Source organism: Mesoplodon densirostris, chromosome 16, assembly GCF_025265405.1.
Source record: "Mesoplodon densirostris isolate mMesDen1 chromosome 16, mMesDen1 primary haplotype, whole genome shotgun sequence".
In the NCBI taxonomy this organism is placed as follows: Eukaryota; Metazoa; Chordata; class Mammalia; order Artiodactyla; family Ziphiidae; genus Mesoplodon; species Mesoplodon densirostris.
The window spans coordinates 51,896,072-51,923,770 of NC_082676.1; the positions used below are offsets into that span (position 1 = coordinate 51,896,072).

The window sequence follows — 27,699 nt, forward strand, 5'->3', positions numbered from 1 at the left end:
CTTTTAAGATGAAAAGTTTATTTTGCCTTTTGCCTAGAAGCAAAACTAGTGAAAATTAAAATTAAAGTATAAAAATAAATATAATTTACATTCATGGACATTCCACTCAAAGAAAAAATAACAAAAATAATATATATAAATAAAAATCCATTAAAAACACAAAACAATGTCTGGCACTTTTATGAGAAAAAGCTGTGAACATTAAAAAATTTGTAAAACACACAAGCTTTTATCCTTAAAAAAAACACTCAAGTTTTGCATCCTTAATCTAAAACTAGTTTTATCTCTGAAACATACTATTTGTTGTAGCCAATTTGCATTACTGTACACAAAACTTTTAGCATCTATCTTTCACAATGGAAAGACCCACAAGATCTGAGTAAGCTGTATCCTGAGTTTTCAGAATGGTAAAGCACAATTTATCATATTAAGATAATTTTGATACACTTTGCCCACAAATATAAATTGGTAACTCAGACATTTTTGACTGTGTTCTATTTCTAATTTTCTGATTCGCTCATTAAATAAATGATACATCTCAATAAAGAAAATCAAGTTTACACCCAGAGTAGATTACTATTTTCTGTCTACAGCTAGATGTAAAAGTTAAATTTTAAATGGAACAGAAAATCGAAGAAAACAATCTTTATCTCGACATTCTTAACAGAATATTAAGAATATATATAGTCTGCATTTTCAAAATACCAGTATCTTTTTTTTAAATTTAAGTTAGAAAGATTAAATGTACACATAAATGTTCCCAATTTTACGTAAGAAGCACAAAGCCCTTTTGGAGAGGGCATGATAAATTAACAGTGACATTCTTTTTCATAAAATCATGTTCCCTTGGTAACATTTTTTGGTTTATATTTTAAATGATTATGTAAGTGATGAAAAACCTTAAACATTAGTGCCTCTATGTAATGCAGACTTTCAACTAGACAGTATTATTATCCCATTTGAAAATCTGAATTTATCACATTGTATAACCCTTTATTCTCCCCTAAATCCAGCATGCTAAAAAAAGCAGACTATGAAGAAATAAACAGACTAAATAGAAAATGTAACTGCATGCAACATGTTATTCTATTTTAAAGAAATAGATGTAATAATGCATTCACTCCTAAGCGCTACTACATTTAAGAACATTGTGCTGTTTTCCCCAAATTTGTTATACCCTCCACAGAAAGATTTTATAATTTAATAGAAATGTTTCTAATAGTACTAGGGTAACATACATTATTAACATACATTAAGCCTAACATTTCTGTGAGACAACTAGCTGTTGAGAGGAATGTATACCTGTGACCAAAATGGTGACGCCCAGCTACTCCTGTGGTGAATTTTAGGTGGACCACAATCAACAGGCAAGTGTTCTATCCTATGTGGTTATACCGTAAGTCCAAGAATATGAGAGATTAATCAGAGTTTTCAAAGTTACAAAACCGGTGAAAAACATTCTTCTGCAATAATTTCCCCTCAAACAGAACAGTATCTAGTTTATCAAATTCAGCAATCAGTGTGCAGAGATTAATGAAATTTATATTTCAGAACTTATTTATAAGTTATCACACCTTTTCAATATTTTATAGAAATAAACGCAAATGTCCTTTAAGTTTACAAAAAGGTTCTCGGCAGACACCTGAGTAATAAAACAAACTTATGTTTGTGCAGGTTAAGGACAGAAATGAGCCAATTACTAAACACTAATTTGTCTTCACCCGAAACTGATATTAAGAGGAAAATTCGGTGGGGGGGATGGGATTAGCCAGACTGACCAAAATATCCAGATGATCTTTCAGCCCTTTGACATACATCACTTTGCCTGTGTAAACAGAGTCCAGAGTTAAATAAAAAGTCGTGAGCAGGGTAAATAATAGGGATCCTAACCCTTCCCCCCTTTTTTATCCTAATGAATGTTGTCTTCTTAAGTTGTCGCAACATTTGGCTGCTTTCTTTGGATTTTTCCTGCATATACTCCTAAAAATAGAGCAAAACTATTATTATTTCTCAATGTTAGTTTTTCTGTAATGATACCATTTAATGAGTGCTCACTATGTACCAAGCACTGAGCTAAGCAAAACACATTATTATATTTAATCCTTAGGTAAAATAATCACGAGGTCAAAATTGTTACTACTATTTTAACAATAATAAAACTGAGACATAGGAGAGTAAGTCACCTGTATAAGTAACAGAGCTAGAAGTAGAAACTCTGAGAACCCAGTTCTACCTGATTCATTGTTTTACTTAAACATTTTGCATTACTACCTCCTACTCTGCTTTAATTAGCAGTTTCTGAATTTCACTATAAACTCTTAAGTCAAGCACCAGACATCAAATGAATGTTTTAAAACATATATGAGATCAGAGACTGCAATTTAGTTTCTACAAACTATAAACAACTTTAATTGCTTTGCAGCAAACTTTAACGCCTTAGAATTGTACTTCAGTCTAAGAATATGATAGTCTATCAACATAAAAATGAGTTTTCTATAAAATGCTTAATAAAAGGTTTGTCCTCCATGTAGGTCATATCAAAGCATAATTTCAAATTTGTTTGAAACATAATCCAGGCCATTAAAAATTTAAGGAGGAAAGAATAATCTTTTCAAAAGCAACTATGGATCCCTGTGTTGAGATTCATAGTAGAATTTTAGTCTACTACTATCTTAGTTTCACTAAGCCAAATTTTCAGTTTATGTAAAAGGATAAAATTCTTTAGTCTTTTTCAATTGTCTAAATATGCACTCACGTATAAATAAATCTTTAGGAAAAAACAGGAAAGAATTTTTGTACTTGTTTAGATACATATTAATTATACATGTTAATTCAAGGGTTAAGTACATTTTTATTAATAATTATGTTGCAATGCAATTAAACCACAATAGTTCTAAATAGTAAACTTCATTGTACACATTAACTGCAATGACTTCCTATTCATCCTTTATACTGTTGCGTATTACTGAATAGAAACAGTAGTTGCTATTTTACTTATAGATTCACAAGTGACAAATAGTGGAGATGAAATGCATGAGAAAAGAATATGGAGAGTAGTCACTCTGGCAATAGACAACATTAGGCAAAACAATACTAATTCCTCAATGATTTGCCAACTAGCTAGGATTTATTACAATATATAACACTAACATGAGAAAAAATTGAAAATATCTTAAAATTCCATGTAACTTCACAAGCAACAGGTCTGATGTTTGGTCTGAGCTCTTCCAAATGGTTATCTTTCAAACCAGCTGATTCTACCTCTGGAATAAGCAGGATTTTCAGCTCTGTAATCCCCTTTAGAACAACTCCATTGACTGTCACTCACAGTGAATTCCAAAAGATGACCTTTTAAATTATCCTCTATATATTCAACATTATGAATTAAACTCACTATATATACATGCAAAAGGTGAGCAATCAATTCAAAGTTGTGATCAATATCTTGTTCCCTCTTTGAACTTATGTCAATAACATGAAAAAATTTATGTAGCTTATTCCCTCCTAATTTGGAGAAAATTACTTAGTAATAAAAGCTCTAAAATATGACTAATGGTGTATTAATGAGAAGACTAGAATTGATTAAAGATTTAATTTTAATTGCCTGGTGATTAGGTTTCTTTTAAATGTTTAGAAAGCAGTCTAGTTAAAGCAAAGCATTTTGCAAGTATTTTTAATGGATCACATAATTTTTGGTGAGTTATCATAGTGTCTTAACAAAGACACCTAAAAAATATTAAAACATTAGCTTAAGGGTTTTGCATTAGCTCAACACTGGATTTGTCTTTTTGCCACCATAAATAGGATTTTAAAATACACTTATTGGCTTAGCCCTTAAATAATTCTCAAATAATGAACATAAAGAGAAATTTAGCTCAAGCTTCTTCTTGAGCAAAAGATTAAGACTTCACCCCCTCCCGTTTGGCATATTCACATGTGACCTTGTGGTCAGAGAGAAATTCTTCCCCTTATGTGCAGATACAAATATTCCTGGGTGATACACTTCCCCAAAGCTGAATAGACATGCACAGATTTAGACATCAGATCATTATATTTTACACATTTATAAAAACTTTTCTGAGTTAAGCATGTGTAATTCTACAAAGTTTTCAGATTAAAAAATACATAGTGTCTCCATGGAATTTACAGAAATCAAGATTGGAACCACAGTTTCACTAAGATCTCCTGACTGCCGCAAAATACTAATACAAATGATCACTAGTAGGAATGACAGTGAATATGCCAAAATTATGGTGGCAAGGAAAGACACTCTATCCCGCTGGTATGGCCTGGGTCATGGGGCAGCTTGTGCACGTCTTTCTATTGAATGGGTTTCAGGAATTCGTTTGCTACACACCTGAAACAGGCGCTCTGTTAGGCACTCTGCTCTGTGAAGACTTCTGTCTATTTTGCACAACCCCCTTCACTGATGTCTTAGGGGTTCTAATTGAATATAAAAAAATTAATAAGTCACTTGCGTTAAGTTCTAAATGTTCAACATTCAAAAAAAGCAACCATACTGCATCAACCGTTCAAAGCACAAATAAGCTTGAAAAGAATTAAGTCTCATGCATGCACCCAGTAAAGAAACTATACCTTTCCCTTCGTCAGGAGACTATAACCATAACTTATGCTTTGTTGGAGAAACACTTTGGTGATGTTGAACTTACTGTGTGGATGTTTACATTATTTAATGAGCAAAATGGTATGAAATGAAAAGTAAAAACACACCAACATAAGATGATAATTAAAATATAATACACAACAGTATATCAAAGGGTTATCTTTGAAAAAAACATTAAAAGCTCTTCCTAATACTTTAAAAAGATCACATTTGAAAATAGTTATCCTTTATATAAAAAGCTAATCCCTCTCAAAGCTAATCTTCATTTGAATATTTTTAAATACCCATGTGTGTTGAATTCTTACCCTTGTCTACTCAGTAGCCTATGAACAGGTGCATTCTGTCCTTGATTTGGCTGAAGGACTCTGTTGACAAGGTAAATAAAAAATTAATTCATAGGATAAATTCAGTTTTTCCCCCACTTTCTTTCAACAGATGAAAGAAACAGTGAGGCAGAAGTCAACGATGCAACGATTTGGCCTATTCATTATCACAATGCAAAACAAATTGATTAAAGTGTATTAATATGGTGCTTATTTGCTCACCAAGAGAACAAACCTCGGTTTTTTTATCAGGAAAGAGATGTCTAACACAAGTATTAATCCTTGTGCTTTTATATAATTTATTTATGTACTTTACAGAAGGAATTTTTCCTTTCGAACATCTGAGAAACAAAACATCACTCTTGTAAGAGCAGAAAACACGTCAGAAACATTAAGCTAGCTTTCTAAGGTTTTCAAGTAAGTATCAAAGACCCCTTGGACTGCAGACTGAACTCAGGACATATGGGGCTCAAATTTCCATCAGAGATAGCATGTCCTACAGAAAGCTCCAGGAACATCTGGTCTGGCACATGACCACGTATATGACCAGGTGTTACTATGGATTCTGACTCTGTGACCCTCCACCCCAACAGGGAGAGATTTACTGATGTAAAGTAGAACAAAGCCAACAAAAAACAAGCTTGGGATTTACAAGATTTCCTTTTCCTTAAAAGTTAATAAATAGCCTCTTACTGAGACTAAGTGATTTTTCTCACCTTGTTTCAGAAGGATTTTGCTTAACCAGAAATTTCTTATTTGGCATTCCCATTTCTGCAGCTCTAACACAATATAAAAATAAGGACACACAAATAATATATTTAGAAAGGGAGAAAACACATGATTACAAATGTGATACATGACAGAAACAAATCATCATTTCAAAGTTGGTGCACTACTGAAAGACCTGTAATAAGCATACTAAAGACAAATTTCAAGAAAGAAGAGTTTTAATAGGATAGTTTCAGAATATTATTTGCATTAAGTTTTTCCTGCTATGAAGTCTTTAGGATATTTGAAAAAAATATATTTAAAAGATATAAAATTAACACTGAATATAAGGATTAAGTATTTTTAAGATTACTTGATTAGCTATCAATTACACAAGGTGAACGTTGACAGACTTATTAGTTAATACATTTATCTAAAGATAAAATCAGATTTTACCACCTGATCTTAATAAAACTATTTATATAAAGGGATTTCTATCACCTCAGCTGCAGAAGAGTTAACAATTCTTTATTTCTAATTTGAATATACAAACCAACAGTTGCTTAAAATTAATTGGCTTGATAATATTTAAATTAGAATATGACAAGACATGAAAAAAACTTACTTCATATACTTCTTCCTATCAAGAGACTTCTGTGTTGCAGCTGAAAGAGCCACTCGTGGACTTTTCATTTTATCCTTTAAAATACAAAAGTAACATAAAGCTCTAGAGGTACCAGTAATACCACTAAAGTATAGTATTGGATGATCTCAAATTGCATGGAAAAGCTTCTCTTACTGGCATTTTGAACTTTAACTTAGTCTTTACAATTGAAGCAGTCTAATTTTTTTAATTAAATAATTAAAATTATTTTTCCCAATGAAATAGTATAAATTTGGCTTGTTTTTCTTTTGCCAACCACACTAAGATCATTGATTCAAACCACAGATCTCCAACACTCTGATATACAGTTGACCCTTGAACAACACAGATTTGAACTGCACAGGTGACTTACATGCAGATTTTTTTTCAACAAATATATTGGAAAATTTTGGGGGGATTTATGACAACTTTAAAAAACTCACAGATGAACCATATAACCTAGAAATATGAAAAAAAAATTTATGTCACGAATGCATAAAATATATGTATATACTAGTCTATCCTTACATAAGCATAAGGTGAGTGACATTTAATATAAAATTAACGTGTTAGTTTTCTTACTGCTTTCAAAGAGTTACATTACCATACAGTATGCAGGCCTCTCGCTCTTTCTCTCTCTCTCTGCCTCCCTCTCCCTCTCCTCTCCTCTCAACTACAGCCTATCATTACAGGTATGTGTTTTTTTTTTTTTAATGTAACACTGTTTCCAATACTGTATTATGAATATGACAACACTGTATGCCATGATTATAACAATTTATTCCTTAGTGTACAGGCTAGGATACTGTGAAGCAATCATATTGATTACACTAGGTTCCCATAAATCAAACATATTGCTGCTTCCTCATTATCAGTGCATGAATTGTTATACCTATAAATAAATGTGAACTTGTTTTTCACATTATCTTTTTTTTTATCTTTTCATTTTTGATGTCTAATGTTAGTAATACATATAACATCTACAGTGTTTTGTATCATATAAGACAATATTGATGTAGGTACTTAACAGACACGGTTCATCTTATAAACAGACAACATAAATTATGGTATTGATAAATACAGTACAGTACTATAAATGTATTTTCTCTTCTTTATGATTTTCTTAATATTTTCTTTTCTCTAACTTATTTTAAGGATACAGTATATAATACATATAACATACAAAATATGTGTAAATTGACTGTTTATGTTATTGGTAAGACTGCTGGTCAACAGTAGACTATTAGTAGTTAAGTTGTTGGGGAGTCAGAAGTTATACTGAGATTTCTGACTGTGGGCCACCCCTAAGCCTCCACGTTGTTCAAGGATCAACTGTATTTCAAATTAATTTGGAGCCTCTTTTCTAACTCTGATTTCCAAAAGAGGTAAAATGTACATGACAGTTTCAAGGAAATTCAATCAGGAGCAGTGGACAGTTTTTTATGAGTCATCCAAGTAATATTCAACACTTAACTCAAAAATCTAATCACAAAAACAGTATGTAATTCTTGCCGATTTCTTTTAAATTTGTCTACAGATTTAAATATTACTGGTAATCCTGGGAACTACCTGTTTTAAGAACTGTAGGATGGGGGCTTCCCTGGTGGCGCAGTGGTTGGGAGTCCGCCTGCCAATGCAGGGGACGTGGGTTTGGGCCCTGGTCCGGGAGGATCCCATGTGCCGCGGAGCAACTAGGCCTGTGCGCCACAACTGCTGAGCCTGCGCTCTGGAGCCCGCGAGCCACAACTACTGAAGCCCGCACGCCTAGAGCCTGTGCTCCGCAAGAAGAGAAGCCCCGCAATGAGAAGCCCGTGCACCACAACAAAGAGTAGCCCCCGCTCGCTGCAACTAGAGAAAGCCTGTGCACAGCAATGAAGACCCAACTCAGCCAGAAATAAATAAATATTAAAAAAAAAAAAAAGAATTGTAGGATGGCTGCTAAAGTCAATAAAGAATGATATTTAGTATCAATTATGCCAAATCCAGAAGAACCTCAATGTGAAGCAATTATAGATAGATCAATCAATCGATTGATCTGCCCCTGGTTCCTATTAATATTTGGTCTTTGACCCCAGTTCCTGACACAAAGCTCCTAAAACCCTTTAAATCAAATCTCCTGAGTGATAGGAGCATCTTTTGTTCTAATGCTTGATCTTTGACTTCGGTTCCTGACACTGAGCTCCTAAATCCCTTGAAATTTCCCGGGTGATAGAAGCAGTTCTTTTGAACCCGGGCCCCAACAGTGAAAGCACCGAGCCTTAACCACTGGACAGCCAGGGAAATTCTCCAAAGTATCTTTTGTTCTAATAAGACAACTTTTGGTGGGCTCTGAATGAGGGCTAGTCACCAGAAAGACCAAGCGCAATTACAACCTTGAAACTTTCAGCCTCACCCCCTATCCTCGGGGGACAGGACAGAGGCTAGAGATTGAGTCAATAATCAATCATGCCTATGTGATGAAGCCTCCATAAAAACCCTAAAATACACATCCACATGCTGGGAAGGTGGCACACACCCTCCACAGGACAGAAGCTCCTGCTCTCAGGACCCTTCCACACCTCACCCTATGCATCTCTCTATCTGGCTGTTCATCTGTATCTGTTACTGTACCCTTTATTATATAATAAACCATTAAATGTAAGCAAATGTTTCCCTGAGTTCTGTGAACCATTCTAGAAAAATTTTCAAACCCGAGGAGGGAGTCATGGGAACCCCACTTTATAGCCAGTTGGTCAGAAGCAACATAATTTTTTTTTTTTTTTTTTTCTTTTTGCGGTATGTGGGCCTCTCACTGTTGTGGCCTCTCCCGTTGCGGAGCACAGGCTCCGGATGCGCAGGCCCAGCGGCCATGGCTCACGGGCCCAGCCGCTCCGCGGCATATGGGATCCTCCCAGACCGGGGCACGAACCCGTATCCCCTGCATCGGCAGGCGGACTCTCAACCACTGCGCCACCAGGGAGGCCCAGAAGCAACATAATTATTAATAAAATATACTTAAACCTTGAATTAACATGTATAATTAATATATCTAAACAAGTACAAAAATTCTTTCCTATTTTTTCCTAAAGATTTATTTAACGAGATTGGCATCTGAAGTGGGGGCAGTCTCATAAGACCGCCTCCTTAACATGTAGGATCTGATACTAACTCCACGTAGATGGAACTGAATTGAACTGTAGGACACCCAGCTGGTGTCAGAGATCTGGTGTGGGGGGAAAACCCACACATTTGGTAACAGAAATAATCTGTGAGTGTAAAAGAAATAGAGGGTTTTTTTCACTCACTAGTTTAAAAGTCATGTAACATACCATTTGCCTGAGCATTTTCTCTTTGCGAACTTCTCGATCATGATGTAGAATAGACATTCTTTCAGCTGCATCCATTACAAAGAATATGTCATGAATACCATACAGGGCAGCTCGCAACTAAGTTCAAAAGAAGAAAATATTATACCCGTTTAAAAAGATGAGGTTAGAGGTCAGTAGTATTACGTATGCTCTTATTTAGAGAAAAAAGGTTAAAGTTTTGATTGAAACCTACTTTCAGTGGTTCAGTGAAGGCAGAGAAATAAAACATTTCCATTTCCTAAGAGCCTTGAGGATACATGCATTACCTGAGCTAACACTCGTTCCTGAAGAGAAGCATCTTGTGCTGAAACAACACCTCTCTTTAATGGTGCTTCCAACTGAAAACTTCTTATGAATTCCATAGTATCCTGAAAGAAATGCTCCTTCATTTTTCTAGAAAGATTTCATGATCACTGGAGTTTCCTTTTGTTCTTTTTCTCAAACGAAATGAAGAACACAAAACTATTACATCAGAAGTCAAACAGCACTCACTTTAAAGTGAGAAAAAAAATGCACAAACTACTTCCTTTACATATTTTTAAAAATTATCTGAATGAGATTAATCAATTTCTAAAACAGCCTATATTATGTGACTAAAAAATGTCTGATCTGCCTAAGTTCTGAACTAATTTGTCAACTCAGCTGTCACAACACTGATAGAAACTGAGACAGAAACGTAATACAATTTACACAATCCTCTTACTTTTACAGTTTGTCGAAGTTGTTTCAGCTTATCTGTCTGCATGAGCCTACGAGTGAGAAATCCTTTTGCTACTGCAGTTACTTTGTTAAATTTTGCTTGTACTTCTGCACTGAAAACCTAGAAGAAATAAGATAGACAAAACATTTTAATAATCTGAGCATTATACTCAAGATTGTTTTTCTTAATCTATTACAATGAACTAAATACTTCTATATGTGTTTACTCTGTGTTGTTTAATCTTTAATAAAAGCTAAGTTTTTGATGTATTGCAAAATATTTATGCCTCATTTGTACAACCTAAGATAACATAGCTCTTTAGAAAAGATATAGACAGACATGCATGCATATATCTTTAAGTTTGCCCACCTGAGACCATTTAGTTTTGGCCCTTCCAAAAGGTCTTGTTACTGAGAGTTTGGTCAAGCCACTAGTTGATGATCCCCAGAGGTAGAATGGTACTTCACTTGCAGAACCAAAGCTGTGCTGTAGGGCAGAACTTGTGAAACCTTGAGAAATATACATAAAGTATTATACTTGATGTCAAATAATTAGAATACACAGAACATCCAAATAAACATGACACTCATAAAGAATAACAACTCTGAAACTGATCCACAGCAGACTTAAAATATTTATGGACTTTAAGCTTATGCAACAGATGGATCTTTTCAACACAAACAGCATCTCAGGATAATTGAAGATGTGAAGATAAGCTCTTATTGGGACTGGGTAATTAGATGTAACTCAAGATCACTCAGGAGATAGCAAACTGTGTTATCACTTGAAGAACATCACCTGCTACTTGAATGAACAAAGACCAGGCTCTGAGTCAAATTTCCTGATATTTTCCTTGCTAAGGTGGCTTTTCTCGTGAACCTGCTCACTGGTCTTTGATCTGCTGCTATCATTTCATTTTTCACCAGTTTCTAAGCAGCTGGCAAATAGCAGTGGGTTGGATGTGGAATGACTTATAGAAAGGAGGTACAATTTTAAAGTGTGCCAAATAAAATATCTTACTATAGGATAATTTTTTCAAATGGAAAAGGACTTTTTTTAGTATTTACCAGAACTATTTGAATTTGAAGTATGGAGTGAGTCCACTTGAGACAGCATTGTTTCTAGTAAACCAGAGTCACTTATCTTTCTCCATTCTAAGTCCACAGCATTGCTAATGTCCAATTCAGAGGCTTCTGCTGTAATCACCTTCTTCTCTTTTAACATTTTCTCCCGTTCTTCTATTTCCTGTAGATTAACGGTTTATTATAATATGGTAGCTCTTTTAATTACATCTCCAAATAGTATTTTAGGCTCAGCTAAAAGTATGTATGATTATCAGCAAATTATTATTTATTTCAGGTTCTCCTCCCTCAAATAAAATTGACAATTGAATTGATTTTAAAATGTGATAATCTTAAAACAAGTGTCTTTCCTCTTATGATATACTCTTACAGAATGCATATTTCAGCACCTACTTATAAAATACCTTTTAAAAATATTACAAATTTTGAATCAAGGATTCAATTAAGTATCCTTTTGATAAATTATGCATTTATTTTTAGATAAGGATCAAAATATTTTAACTCACATTTTGGCAATAAAAATACTCTCCATGACACGGGGAGGGGAAGGGTAAGCTGGGACAAAGTGAGAGAGTGGCATGGACATACATACACCACCAAATGTAAAACCAATAGCTAGTGGGAAGCAGCCACATAGCACAGAGAGATCAGCTCGGTGCTTTGTGACAACCTAGAGGGGTGGGATAGGGAGGGTGGGAGGGAGGGAGATGCAAGAGGGAAGAGATATGGGGATATGTGTATATGTATAGCTGATTCACTTTGTTATAAAGCAGAAACTAACACACCATTGTAAAGCAATTATACTCCAATAAAGATGTTAAAAAAAATTGATAATTCCAAAGTCACTTTTTTTTTAAATCCAAAAAAAAAATATTCTCCATGTATGAAAATCAATGACCCCCTTAGATTTAAGATATACAAGGGTAACAATTATAAGTATCCTATACATGACCAAAAACTCCACTCACCAGCCCTATATCCCTACATTTTAATTCCTCACCTTTTGCAGTCTCTCCTGTTCCCTTTCCTGCTCAGCTATGAGTAGCGATAACTGCTGGGCATGCTGCTCTTCTAGTCTCTTCCGCATTTCTTCGAAAGCTAACATCTTGCTTTTTAATATCTCCTTGCCTTCTGAAAAGAAACATGTCCCCTCAAATTTAGAAAATTTAGTAATATCTGATGTTTTATAACGTCAATTTAAAGTACGCTTCTGACCAGAGTATTCCTGGATCTGACCTAGTACAATCAAGATATAGCCAGGTCCCCACTTTGAATCACATTCTCTTTTGCCCTCCTCTCATTTCACGCTACTAAAGGTCTGTCTGTATCTCATCACCCCAACCCACTTGTTCGACAGATCCCATCATGATCTGAACTGATGAAGCCAAGACTATGTGTTCCGTCCAATTCTCTTTACTCCAATTAACTTCACAATGTGGTTCCCATGTGCGTCTCACCTCCATTTATTTTCTTTACTCTTGTCCTTCTCCAGGGTCTCTGGTATTGTAGCTTCTACTTTTGCTTTGTTTTACTTTTTTAAAATAAATGTTGCTTTGACAGTATAAAGCTACTCAGCTTGAGGCTCCAAAAAAGATTGGATATTAAAATTCTAGATATTTTAATTACTAACTAAAAAATTTATTAAATCAGTATGACTATGCAACTTACTGAATAGAAAGTGGTGTGACACTTTGAAATGTTGAAATATCAAGTATTACACAGATGTAGCACATAGTTAGGAATCCATTATAATTCAACTAAATTCAAAGAATCCTTCTTTCCAAATACATAGTCAATGATTTTCATTGAAGATAAGCGCATTATATTTGTCCTACCTGCCATGGTATTCTGATAATTTGTTCCTAAATACATTTTATTCAGCTACAACAATCTGCAGTTGTTCACGTGCAATTTTTTTATAGGCGGGGGGGCCGGAAAAGCAGTTGAATTGTAATGTTCAGCAAGAAAGAAAAAGGCCCTCCACTCAACCACTCAGCCAACAACTGGAGTCCATTCAGCTCTACCTTAAAAACTTGATAAATGAGTGCCTGTCCAGGGGATCCCTCTCTGGGAGGTGTGCCCGAGGCAAGCAGCCAAGCTACGGGCAGCTCTCGGCACAATGCACTGCCGCCCTTGCCCACTGACAGCAAGCCGGCTGCCTCCATGCCTGGCCTCATCTCACACGCACTGGCCTTCCTCTTGTGAAAGCACTGCCAGAACCGCCACTTGGTCAGTCTGTGTACTCGTGGTATTCACCGAGACAGCTTCTAGCCTGCTATGTCATCTACTTGGAGAAGCCAAGCTGGCTCCTCAGATAGCAACCGTTTTTCTTAGAGTGCTTATAAAGTCGCACAGGTGTTATGTAGTCTGCCCCAACCCAACCCTATTTTTCCTATAAACCTTGTTACTTTTAGTGTGCAATTTTACAGAATATGAAGTTTTTTTCAGGAGGATACATATCACATTAGAGTTGAAATGTCTGTGTCTAAAAACTTAATTTACTTGATTTATATGTCTTCCACATCAGTAATGAAGAATTATGAGCCATGACAACAAAGTAGGGAGTAATAAAGAAGACATGTTTTAACAAGTTATTGTTAATATAACACTAGATGCAACAGAAAGAAATTTGAAATAATTTTCATTAATAAAGACACCACTCTTGAAACACTACTCACAGAGCCTTATTTGTGATATCTTCTCTAATAATTTAGTGTTAAAGTGTTTACTAAAGGGCCAACTACATGAAGATCTCATTACAAATGAAAGGGCAAACTGATGAAAATATTAGAAACCACAGTCCAAAAGGAAGATATCATAGCAATATACTGGATTAAAACTATGAGTGATGTTTCATGCAAGAACTTTTTCCTCCGGTCATTAACAATATTCTCTATAATACCAAATGGATTGTGAAAGATTCATGAATTATATAGGAAAATCCTTTAAGAAAGCCTATCAAATGGCAGTAAACTGTAGCTAGTGATGCTCTCTGATAAATGAACAGATGAAGACAATTATAATTATTCTGCAATTATTATTATTCTGACAATTATTAATTGTCAATTAAAGGTATTAAATAGAGATGCCACCTGCTTGGCAGATATTAAACACTTCGAAACTTTCTTACCTTTGGAACTACTTTCTAATATTTTATTCTTGTTGATGTAGACAGACCCCTTAGAGTATCTTTTTTCTGGCAAATGTTGCCTTTCCTGTTCAGCTATTCCAGTTGTTATGACATAAGGCCAGTTTTCTTTTTGCAAATTATCAATATCTAAATCAAGTCTCCGTTTAACTTTCTCAAAACTGTTATCCAAAAATTGTTCACTTCCACAGGACACTGTAGGGGTGTCCATATGCTGTCTGGTATTCTGGTTTTGCATCAGTAAAGGCGATGGGTTTTTTACGTCGTAAGACTTATTCAGTCCCATTTGGAAATTGCAGGAGTTTTTCTCTAACACATTGGCTGACTTGAGTCCACTCACAGTTCCAAAGTTTTGACTCACTATACATTGACTGGTGGCATATGGCTCATGCAATCTTTCCACTGCAGTACATGTACTGTCCATTTTCTGTGGTCCTCTCCCATCAGATGTTAACTGACCTTCCATGATAGCAAGTCCATGAATAACTTTATTTTCTAATTGACTTCCTGAAGATTGACATACCTGATTTGACTTACCTAAAACCATTTCCTGTATGGCTTCACATGTATTTTTACTGACATAAACCTTGCTTGAACAAACTCCTGCTAAATCAATTGGTAACTCTGGCACAGTTTCAGGTACATTTGTTTTTTCATCAGTTTCTTGAACAACTAAGTCTACTTCCTGTTCTTTTCCTTTAGGACTTAATTCACAAGCATTTATTGGATTATTTATAAGTATATGACATGCCGATGATGGCCTAGAACACCTTCGATGCATTTTAGGACTTAGGCTTGGCTCTGGGCTAGGTAATTTGGCATATGAACCAGTGAGACTTTTGATAACATTATTTTCAGTAACAAAAGTGGGAATGCGTTTAAAATCAGAATCAGGCTCTAAAACAGTAGAATGGCCAGTTGGTATAGGTATGTCCACTTTAGAAAAGCTACCTAAAATGGATGTATTCACACTGCTTGCTTGAGTGGAAGCACCTTGGAGGAGAACATTTGATTTGTTAAGGCTTGGTTTGTCAGGAATAACTGAACCACAGGGCTTGCCCATCAACTGGGCCTTCTCCTTTTCACAGTCAGTCACTTTAACAGCATCATTTTCTTTGTCTGAATAACTCTCATTAACACTCCTCTTTACACTACTTCTCAGACTGTGTCTAGATTGCTCTCTTTCTATATATTCCTTTGACTTTTTCATCAGCTTCTGAAGACTCATTATGTAGGGATCGGGAGTAACTTCCCCCAAAAGTGATGGATCTTGTTCTTCATTTGTTGGAAAGAGACCACCAGAAATAAGTGGCTCTTGTGCAGCTGCTGAGGAGGTCTTTAGAGAAGCTTCGTTTTCTGCGTGGCTAATATTTGAACTATCACATTGCTTCAGATAACTGAATTCTTCTGAGTCCCTAGCTAAGTCTATCCCATTAAATTGGTCCTCAGTATTCAATGGCAAAATTCCAGTTATCTTTTCAAACTTTGCTAAAGTAGAGTGTTCAGTAGGGCTTGGCAAGATATTTGGAAGTGTAGCAGGAGCATTCAAGTTTCTGACTTCTGAATTAGAGTAAACTGTTTCAGTCTCCCACTGATCAAAATCACAGGCATTAGGTGCTTTTCTAACCTGAAAAAGGAAATTTAAAAATTATTATTTCCAGGAATTCCCTGGTGGTCCATTGGTTAGAATCCCGTACTTCCACTGCAGGGGGCACAGGTTTCGATTCCTGCTCAGGGAACTAATTTCACATGCCGTGTGGCTCAGCCAAAAAATAAATAAATAAACAAATAAAAATAAATTTAAGAAATAAAAAGTAATATTTCCTCACTACACAAAAAGCCTTTGATTTCATTGTTTTCTAAAGTGAAACTGAAACTGAAGATTCAGAGTTCTAATATTTGAAAACACAAATAAAAACTCAGATGACCTTTTCTATGGTATTCTATATCACATGGAGCTCAAATTACTATAAAAAGCATCTACTGGTCATCCCGGCCTATTTATTAACAGATTAAAAGAGAATTTCCTCACGGTCCAGTGGTTAAGACTCTGCACTTCCACTGCAGGGGGCGCGGGTTCGGTCCCTGGTCGGGGAACAAAGATCCCACATGCCGCCAGGTGCAGCCAAAAATAAAGAAAGAAAGAAAGAGGGGCTTCCCTGGTGGCGCAGTGGTTGAGAGTCAGCCTGCTGATGCAGGGGACACGGATTCGTGCCCTGGTCCGGGAAGATCCCACATGCCACGGAGCGGCTGGGCCCATGAGCCATGGCCGCTGAGCCTGCGCATCCGGAGCCTGTGCTCCGCAACGGGAGAGGCCACAACAGTGAGAGGCCCGCGTACCGCAAAAAAAAAAAAAAAAAAAGAAAGAAAGAAAGAAAAGAAAAAAAGTCACTTATCTAATCTGATACAAATATGAATATATGTACATATATATACACACACATATATATTTATATACTCATGTGCAATTTAATCTTGGAATAGAAGCATTTTCCTCAAGTTTCTTCTGGTTATATGTTATTAACATCACCAACTGCTCCTCCTATGAGAACTATCATCTAGGGATAACAATGTGCAAGATAAAGAGCAAGTAATTAAATTTCTTACATAGATGATTCCTCTTTAACAAGGACTAGCTTGCCCAGGACACTGATTAAGCAAAAAAATAATTCAGTACGAAGACTCCTGCCTCCCATACACTTACTCCAAATTTTAACTAAAATCCTTCTTTATGATGAGACAAATTTGTGGTAAATGAAAGGTCAGCCATCTAGCTTAATACTTAAAAAATAAGAAAAACTTCAACTTAAAACCTGATTAAGGCAAATTTCAATTTGATTAACTGGATGATCATTTAAAACAGCAACCTAGGGCTTCCCTGGTGGCGCAGTGGTTGAGAGTCCGCCTGCCGATGCAGGGGACACGGGTTCATGCCCCGGTCCGGGAAGATCCCACATGCCGCAGAGTGGCTGGGCCTGTGAGCCATGGCCACTGGGCCTGCACGTCCGGAGCCTGTGCTCCGCAGCGGGAGAGGCCACAACAGTGAGGGGCCCGCGTACCGCAAAAAAAAAAAAAAAAAAAGAAGATAAAACAGCAACCTGGGGGCTTCCCTGATGGCGCAGTGGTTGAGAATCTGCCTGCCAATGCAGGGGACACGGGTTCGAGCCCTGGTCTGGGAGGATCCCACATGCTGTGGAGCTCCGCAACAGGAGAGGCCGCAACAGTGAGAGGCCCGCGCACCACGATGAAGAGTGGCCCCCACTCGCCGCAACTAGAGAAAGCCCTCGCACAGAAACGAAGACCCAACACAGCCAAAAATAAATAAATAAATTTACAAAAAATAAAAAAATAAAAAATAAAACAGCAACCTGTTAATGAGTTTTTGAACAAGCAAAATAAGTTAAAAATTTAATAAAGATGAAAACAATTGTATACACAAAAGATCCAACAGAAAACAATAAAATTACATTTTGTATCTAAATAATTCGACTTTGCAAAAGAACAAAAAGGGAACTAGGACAATTGTATACACAAAAGATCCAACAGAAAACAATAAAATTACATTTTGTATCTAAATAATTCGACTTTGCAAAAGAACAAAATGGGAACTAGGATGTTTTCTAAACATTATACAAGCATATATGAAACTGGCAGAAATCATTATCATATTATCATATGAATATACTCCAGAATCCTGAATTTTAAAAGATTTTTAGGTTGTTTTGTATGTGTTTTTTTCTTAGGCAATATGGCACTCCTATTTTACCTTACAAATCCCAAGACATGTAATGATTTCCAGGTACTACGCAATAAACAGTACAACAAGATCTACTTGGTCACAACCTCACGATCGAAATAAAACAAAAGGGATACATATTCATGACACATGTTTGCAGGTTTAAGTAAAATAAATTATTTCCTCAAAATAGCTAAACATTTCATATTTGTGATATTCAGCAGCCATGCTTTTTGTACATCACTAAAAAAGCCTTTGGTTAGACAATTTAAATAACAACAACAACAAAATCTATCAGAATCATAGGTTTTACAGGTAAAACACACCTTAGAAATCTATTTGTATTATATAAAATTTCTCTATCTGCATAATTAATTCATTACTCTATAGTTCAACATTGTACACATTCTATTAAGCAGAGAAAGTCTTTAAACTCAACAATAAATTCATTAGTAGTATATTTGATATATTCCCTCAGTGGACCAAGAATGATATGCCATTTTTGTTCCAATAATAGGAAATATCTAATAAATAAAAAAGCCACCTTTATTGTGCTACTCACTACATTTTTTAAACTCAATATGAGCAGTAATTATACTTCACAAATTAAAATCTACTACCCACAGAGAAATGAAGGTAGTAGTTAGTGGGAAATATCCTAAGGGTCATTGTACATAAATCATCTAGTATGAATTACACAAACCACAAACCCCTAAGATTATAAAAAAAAATTAAAAGATGTAACCAGCGAAACAGGGTTATATAAAGCAGAAATTATGTTTTATCTAATTTACTGTTTTTAGTATGAAATGATCCAGACCTTAAAACACATTGTTTATACAAATTTAAATTAAATAAAAATCATTGCAAAGGTATAGATGTGTTGTTTAAATAGTTTCAATTTGTATCTAAGATGCATCTAGGCAATTCTATTATCTAATCTAAATTGCATTTGTGTATCTAAGAGCAGAATTTTACCAGAAAAAACATTGGGGACAGTTATTTACTTTAGCAGAGAATGAGAATAAGGTCATTGAGTCAATAGTCTGATTAGTTCAGAGGTAAACTACAATGGCCAATTCTATCATTTTGTCACTGAGAATTCAATGTTTTTAGAGTCATAAGACACAGACAACAAGCAATTATACTCAGTGTATGGGTCCATTGTCTGAGTACCCTCTGATTCAAGTACTGAGCACCACTAACAAGCAAGTGAATTTTCTTTGGAGTAACTGAAATGGAATATCACAAATTATGAAGTTTCTCAAGCTTGACAGTATAATATATACTAAGGCAAATTTATTTCTGAAAAATTATCATCAATGCTTAACTCATGATTTCTTAATTATAATTTAAAAGAGCTTAAATTACACACCTGAACATTTTCAAGAATCTCCTGGACACGTGTCAGTAAAGCTCTATTCCTGTTAACCTGCTTTCTTCCTTCTACATCAATTGCTTTCTGCTTTTCTTGTTGCATTTCCTTTCTTTTCTCAATATTAAGCTGAAAAACATCATAAATATGTAATTATTTATCATAAATGTAAAAATATCACAAAATCAGGTAGTTTTGAACCAGAATGATTAAAAATGTGTGCAACAGGTAAAACTATCTATAGTGAAAGAAATCTGAACAGTGGTTGGGGGTGATGACTGGGATGGAGCAGATGAAATTTTTCTGTGGTGATGAAAATGTTGTGTGGATGTGAGTTATAAATGGATGCCATATATCAGAACTCATGGGACTGCTTTTTTTGCTTTTTTTTTTTTGGTCGCACTGTGTGGCATATGTGATCTTAGTTCCCTGACCAAGGATTGAACCCATGCCCCCTGAATTAGGAGCATGGAGTCTTAACCACTAGGCCACCAGGGAAGTCCCCAGCATTCATGAACTTTAACACTTAAGATCTGTGCATTTTACTGTAAGTAATTATTCTCAATTGAAAAAAAAAGTTGAAAGAAAAAAAAACTGTTCACTTATCAAATGCTCTGAAATGAAAGATAAAATTAACCCTATTGGCTACTGTTGAGATTTTCATTTGGTAATGTCTTACTTCACTGGTTCAGTTAGATTCTTTAGTTTCTAATCCGCTAATCCGGTATACATTTCACCTCTTTGCTACCTCAAGAAAATGTCCAAAGGTTTAATGATAAAAGAAACAGATAATGTTTTATTTGCCTACAAAATCAGAACACATATTTGGTTCCACTTCATTGTAACCTCCAATAAAAATGTAATGTACTGAAAAAATTGAAGGCTTCCAAGCATTATTTTTTTTTAGTGGATTTAAATCTTTATTATTAAGTCCTGGGAAGTTTAGTCACTATGTTAAGGAGTCAAGACTTATTTTAGATTTATGCAAAAAGAAAACATGTCATAAAAAATTATTTCAAAGTTGCAGTATTTGACTATCAAATACAACCTAAAAACATGGATTAAGGTCCATAAGCATTAGATTTTGCTTATAAATAAGTAACTGATGAAGTTGTAGACCCTAAACAACAAGGCCCAGACATTTTGGTCTATATTAAACTAATCAAGCAATATGTCATCAAGTAGCTGATAAAAATGTTTTAAAACCTTTTCTTATTTGCAAGGTACCAAAGAATCATTCCAGTTTACTTGCTAATCAAAAAGAGAAAAGAAAATGTATACCTTTAGAGTCATATGGCAGTCACCACTGCAGAAGCAAGTGTTCAAACTACACATTACTAATAGACAAACAACTACACATTATGTAACTTCTGATTTAATTTAATATGAAGAACATGGCATCATCTCCAAAGAATTCTTGCTAAAAATGTTTAACCTGACTCTAACCAAACTATTAGGCTAATTTCCAGTTTATAGGAACTACAGGGACTAGAGGGTAAGTTAAATGTCATCATGAGGAAACAATTAGACAAATTCAAAATATAAGGCATTCTGTAAGATCTCTTTAAAAATTCACTATCATAAAAAACAATTTTTTAAAGAAATTAAGGAACTGGGCTTCCCTGGTGGCGCAGTGGTTGAGAGTCCGCCTGCCGATGCAGGGGACACGGGTTCGTGCCCTGGTCCGGGAAGAACCCACATGCAGCGGAGCGGCTGGGCCCGTGAGCCATGGCCGCTGAGCCTGCGCGTCTGGAGCCTGTGCTCCGCAACGGGAGAGGCCGCAGCAGTGAGAGGCCCATGTACCGCAAAAAAAAAAAAAAAAAGAAATTAAGGAACTGTTCTATGTCAAAGACATTAAAAAACATAACAAGTGAATGGTATTTGTGAACTCTGATTGGATCCAGACAAGAAAAAAAAGTTATAAAAGACATTTTGAGCACAAATAGAGAAATCTGAATATAAACAGAATATTAGATACTATTAAAATTATTATTAATTTTCATAAAGTGTGATATGATATTGGAGTTTTATATAGCAGAGTATCCTTATTTTTAGAAACTGTATACCAAAATATTTAGGGGAGAAGTGTCATGTATCTGTAATTTTCAAATGGCTCAGCAATAAAACAAAAAAAGTTTTAAATAAAGCAAATAACGCAATAAAGCAAAGACAGCAAAAATGTTAAAAACTGTTGAATCTAAATGGTAGATATGTGGGTAGTCACTGAACTATCCTTTCAACTTTTCTGTATGGTTGAAAATTTCATTACAAGAAGTTGGCAGAAAATATTGACCTTTTAAATCCTGCTATACAAAAAAGAAATAAATTTAAAACTCTCTTTCAGTAATATTAGTTTTCTGATTTGAAATAACGTCACATACATTTATAAAATATTCAATCAGTATCAAAGGGAAACACGATGAAAAGTGTCTTCCCTCTCATCCGATATTCCCTCACTCCTCCCCAGAGAAAGAAGATAACAAAAACAGTCTTATCTAAAAACCCAAATAGTTAGCATATATTGAGTACCTACTATGATCTAGGTAGTGTTCTAAGTATTTTAAATGTATTAGTTCGTTTTCCTCAAAACAGCCCAATGAGGTAGGCACTATTTTTTATCCTCATTTAACAGATAAAGAAAATGGACCTGCAAGTTCACACAGCAGGTAAGTGGCAGAGCAATCATCTGAATCCAGGCCAGAAGGATCCAGAGCCAGGCTTTTAACTACTCCTCTATACTACCTCTGAGAGCAAGCTGTGTCCAGTGACTTACAGTAGCTTGTGAAGATCCTTCCATGCCCACACATTAAGATCTACTGTACTCATTTTAATGAGTCTATAAAGTGGACCAGTTAGTTAAACTAGTCCAGTACTGACGGACATTTAGGTTGTTCATCAATCTTTTGCTCTTTTAAACAATGCTCCTATAACCTTACACATACTTCTTTAGGCACATGGATAAGTATAATTGTAAGATATTCTCCAAAATGGAATTGCTGAGTCAAAGGTTATATACACTTTTAAATTCTGATAAACACTACCAAACTGCTCATCAAAAAATAAAATCAGGGCTTCCCTGGAGGCGCAGTGGTTGAGAGTCCGCCTGACGATGCAGGGGACATGGGTTTGTGCCCCGGTCCGGGAAGATCCCACATGCTGCGGAGCGGCTGGGCCCGTGAGCCATGGCCGCTGAGCCTGCGCGTCCGGAGCCTGTGCTCCGCAACGGGAGAGGCCACAACGGTGAGAGGCCCGCGTACCGCAAATAAATAAATAAATAAAATAAAATAAAATAAAATAAACTGATTCTCTCAGCAAAAGTGCATTTTAAGTGCCTCCTCCCACAAGCTAAGAAATACTAGGTCCTATCAGATCGTTGCCAATCAAATATGTCAAAGAAAAAGCAAAAACCAAACAAACAAAACCAAAGGCTAACTCATTTGCATTTCTTTACTTATGAAAAGGGTCAGGCATCTTTTTGATACTTATAAGCCAACCTTTCTTTTGTTTTTCTGTGAACTACCTTGGTGGTTCACTATAGAAAAAAAGATTATTTAAAATCAAAAACACTTACCAGTGGAGAAAGCACAGCCACTCCATGGAAGCGAATAAGTGAGATGCTTTCAGACTGGACAGGTAGAAAGCTCTCTGTGGACAGTGATGCTTCTTGGATTCCGGCAAGAATTTTCTCACAGAACTTCTCATACTCTTCCATCTTCCCACAATCACACTACAAGAGAGAAAAAAAGCCATTTTTAATGTGCTGACAAAAATAGATCTTAATTTATTTGGCAAATTTGTAGGGCACTGAAATATTCCTAGAATTCACAATTCCTAGAACTGGCTTTCCCAGAATTGTTCCACTGATCAGGAGCTAATTCTTGGGTATAGGAAAGCACCTCAAGACCCTGCCGAGTCAAGCCTTGCTTCATATACTAAATATTTCTGAAGATTTGTACATAATCAATCTTTAAATGTGATTAGTTTAGAAAAGTACTAAGAACTCAGCAATGAAACCTTCTGAAAGGAAACAAAGTTCTATACAACCTAACTAACTTCAGTTGTAAAACATAATATTATCTTTTCTTCAGGAGGACTTATCTACACATCACAAGGAAAACTAAATAGGCCTTCCCTGGTGGCGTAGTGATAAAGAATCCATCTGCCAATGCAGGGGACACAGGTTCGAGCCCTGGTCCGGGAAGATCCCACATGCCACGGATCAACTAAGCCCGTACGCCACAACTACTGAGCCTGTGCTCTAGAGCCCGCAAGCCACAACTACTGAGCCCGCGTGCCTAGAGCCTGTGCTCTGCAACAAGAGGAAGCCACCACAATGAAAAGCCCGCGCACCACAACAAAGGGTAGCCCCAGCTTGCCACAGCTAGAGAAAGCCCGCACGCGGCAACAAAGACCCAACGCAGCCAAAATAAATAAATAAAATAAAAATAAAATAAGAAAGAAATCTAAGCACAAAAATGTGTACCACGGTTTATTTTTTTAAAAACCCTAAATAATACAAAGGTAGGAATGCTTTTGTAGCCAAAAAAAAAGACAAAGGGGCTAGTTAAATAAAAACTGGTATTTACTTTCAAAAGTTCTTTTTTCTATCATGGAGTCCAAAGTCTATTACTTGCATATCTTAAGAATATAATTTGACTCCATGATAACTGACCAAATCAGTAGGAAGTGGAAAACAGAATCTACTGGCTCTCATATTAATTCTACTTTACTGTTAAAAAGTGGAACCATCACCAAACCACTTAAAATAATCAGTCCAGTAATTTCACAGTTTCTGGGAAACTGTGATGGTGGCTATGAAAATACAAGGTAAAAGGAAGGGTTAGATACCAAATTCATTCATCTAGCAAGTGTTAAATATTTGATTGCCTGTTTCCATAGCATTATGTCTGGCATTGTTTCCTTTAAATAAACAAGGGAAAGGGAAAGAGAGATATCACTGGACACATAACCAACAACAACATGATCTGTGAAAACAGAAAAACTAATACAATACTGCTTCTTTAAGTGTTCATTTTAAAACAATTAATTAACAAAGAAAAAAGAGAGAGGGAAGGGAAATTCAATTCATGACGTGGGATATGCAAACATGAAATAAGATACAATACGATACTGCCCTAAGCCTCAAGGTACTTAAAAATTTAGTACGCTAACGTATCAGGGACAAATAATATCACAGTTAGAAATGAAGAAAAATCATATTCAAAATTATGATTAGATTAGGAAAAAGATATATTGCTGCTTTTGACCAACTGGTAGTCTTATTAATAGCAAGACTTCTTCCTACCATCCCATCAATTCTAATTATTTCTATATTCATTTATGCAAACTGAGTTTAATTTCAAAGAAATGGTTCTCTAGAGTGTAAATGAGATTATTTTGCAAACTTATATTCATAAGACAAACAAAAGTAAAAAACATAACACCTTAACTGCATGATAACCATAGCAAGGCCTCCTTTTTTAATCTAGACTTCAACCCACATTATGATATCTTAACAATCAAAATAGGCATAAGCTAAGATATGAAAAATTTGAATGACCCCATTTCTACTAAAATACTTCAAAAGATTTTTTAACACAATCCATGCATCCAGCATTACAAGAAACCAAAACAGATTACTCATACAATTAATGTAATATACTTCCAATGGACAGACAAGCAAAGCAAGGATGGTCTGGGAAATTTAAGGAAATAAAATATCTTTATGGCAAAAGTTTTATATTTCTTTCAACAACATCATATAAAAAATATGCCTCATTGCTTCAGAAAGTTAAATTCACATCCCTTAAACAGTATATGTTTGTCATACATATTGCATACATACGGCAATATATTATTATTACAGCATACTTATAGCCTATAATAAGGTATTAAACATCCAAATACAAGTCTAATATGATGATTATGGAAATTGCCAAGTGACCCTAGAGCATGACTGGATCATTCTCATCCTTTAGTCTCAGCTTGGAGGTCTCCTCTCTTCTGAGGCCGTCCCTGATTATCCCAACTAAATTAACCCTGTGTCATTCACTATCACACTACCCTGCTGTTACCCAATTTTCACAGCACTTACCACTATCTGAAATTATCTTGTTTATTTCCTTGGTTTTTGTCTTTCTTCCTCCACCAAAATGTAAGCTCCATAAGCACAGGTACCTTCTCAGTCTTGCTCACCACTGAATCCCCATTACATAGGACAGTGTCTGTACACAGTAGGCACTTCATAAAAATATTGAATAAATAAATTAGGATAATTAGCTCAAACAATAACGTAAACTAGAAAAAAGAGGACAGTGGACTACACAGCAAAGTAGCTAGCAAGGAAGAATGGAATTTTGAGAATGACTGTTTCATAGATGACCCTTTTCTCAGAGAAACTGGTACCTCTAAACTGCAAAGGCAACCATTTAAAAAGCGAGCGTCTGTATCTTATATGATTAAGCAAGAGGGCACTTCGCTTCTCACGCCACAATTACCTCTGTCAGCAGGGTTTTATTTTAAGGGAGCCTTGACTACAAGGCCACTCCAACCACAAATCTGCTGCCCCATACTTTACCAGCAGGCATTACTGGTTCACTTGAATTAATAATTTGTTGGCTGCATCAAATTCAGACATGCCCTGTCTTCTCCATTTAGACGATGTACCTCCTCCAAATGAGCCTCTTTGCAAACCCCATAGACTCATGATTCTGCTACCTACTCCTCACCAGTGCTCTATCAGAAATGTCACTGAAGGGAATGGTAAAAGTACAGAACACATCTTGCCTTGTTTTCAGTTGTTAGCTGGTTGTTTACCCATCAGTCATCCTAAAAACAAACTTCCTGTAGAGGCAATAAAGGGGAAGGGTCTTATTCAGGCACACACACTAGCTGTATGTTCTTGGCAATTCACTTACCATCTCTGTCTCAGTTTCCTCATTTGTAAAATAGGGATAATCAAGAGTATCTGTCTCAAAGAGATTCTGTGAGGATTCATTAGTATACTGTAGGATATGCAGAAAGCATCAATAAATGGGAGCGACTATTATTTCAAAGAGGATGATGATGACTGATTTTTTTTCACTAGCTTATGAACTCCTGGAGGGTAGCGACAGTTCTTGGGTCCTGGTAAGATTCAATTTAACTTAAAAACGTGGAAAAGGGGACAACAGCTTCCTCATTTTGCTGTGTCCAGACCCCTCCCCACTAAATCAATCTCTAGGTGCCTGCCATTTGCCTAAACTGAGGGGTAGGGAACTGGGATTATAACCAGATAGAAGCAAAGGGTGGGAACCACGCAGTAGCATCTTGGGTAATAAAGAGAATTTCCTTTTATTCTTCATGCTTCTGCCCCCAGAGAATCACAAAGGCAGGGTAAACAGCGCTCCTAGGGTCTTTGCTTGGTGGTAACTGCCGTTCAGAAATGGCCAGGGCACACCCTAGGGACGCTCCCCTCGCCAGAAAAATAACGGCCCAACCACTTTTATCAACAGGAGATGGTTCCTCGGGTCTGGCCCGAGTTTATTTACTGGGGACCCTCTGCCCTCACCCTAGCGCCCCAAGCCCACCTCCCCCAACTCCATAAGGCTCCATCCCGAACACCCACCAGACGGTGCCAGCATCTGAGCATCACCTCCGCGCCCGGTGCCGCCGACCCCCGGGATATCCGCCTCCGCCCACCCGGAGCCTTTCCAGAGGCTCGAGGCCCAGGAGCCCGGCACCTTAGCTAGGGTTCCGTGCAGAGCCCGCCCTCAGATACTCAGCGCGCCAATTCCGCCCGCCCTGCGGCCTCGCAGCCGGACCCGCTGAGTCAAGGCCCCTCTCACGCACACACCTGTTCTCCCACGGCCGCGGCAGCTTTCCTCTCCTCGCTCCGGGCCTTGGCAGGAAACAAACTGCTCAATTGGTACTGACTGAGAGCAGCTCCATCCACCGCCGCCTCCTCCTCCTCCTCCCCGCCATATTACGGTGCTCAGGAGGCAACGCGGGCTCCTGGCAACCGCCGCCGCCGCC

At 36.4% G+C, this 27,699-nt stretch overlaps 1 protein-coding gene across 4 annotated transcripts; it reads right to left on the reverse strand.

Annotated features, from left to right (window-relative positions):
* Positions 1-106: 106 nt before the first annotated feature.
* Positions 107-27,699, reverse strand: CCP110 (centriolar coiled-coil protein 110). 4 transcript variants are annotated; one of them, XM_060078387.1, is made up of 16 exons: positions 27,521-27,699; positions 25,781-25,926; positions 23,258-23,413; positions 19,687-19,815; positions 14,558-16,202; positions 12,428-12,558; positions 11,413-11,590; positions 10,715-10,854; positions 10,349-10,465; positions 9,912-10,013; positions 9,607-9,723; positions 6,281-6,354; positions 5,664-5,726; positions 4,930-4,989; positions 4,358-4,443; positions 107-1,980 (listed from the first exon to the last, which is right to left on the reverse strand). In XM_060078387.1, the coding sequence occupies exons 3-16, from the start codon at positions 23,396-23,398 to the stop codon at positions 1,928-1,930; spliced, it is 3,036 nt and encodes a 1,011-aa protein (XP_059934370.1). In that variant the 5' UTR covers positions 23,399-23,413; positions 25,781-25,926; positions 27,521-27,699; the 3' UTR covers positions 107-1,927. The 4 variants fall into 4 exon arrangements, with proteins under 4 accessions (XP_059934370.1, XP_059934369.1, XP_059934372.1 ...); XM_060078386.1 differs by lacking the exon at positions 25,781-25,926; XM_060078388.1 differs by lacking the exon at positions 25,781-25,926 and having other exon boundaries at positions 1,966-1,997.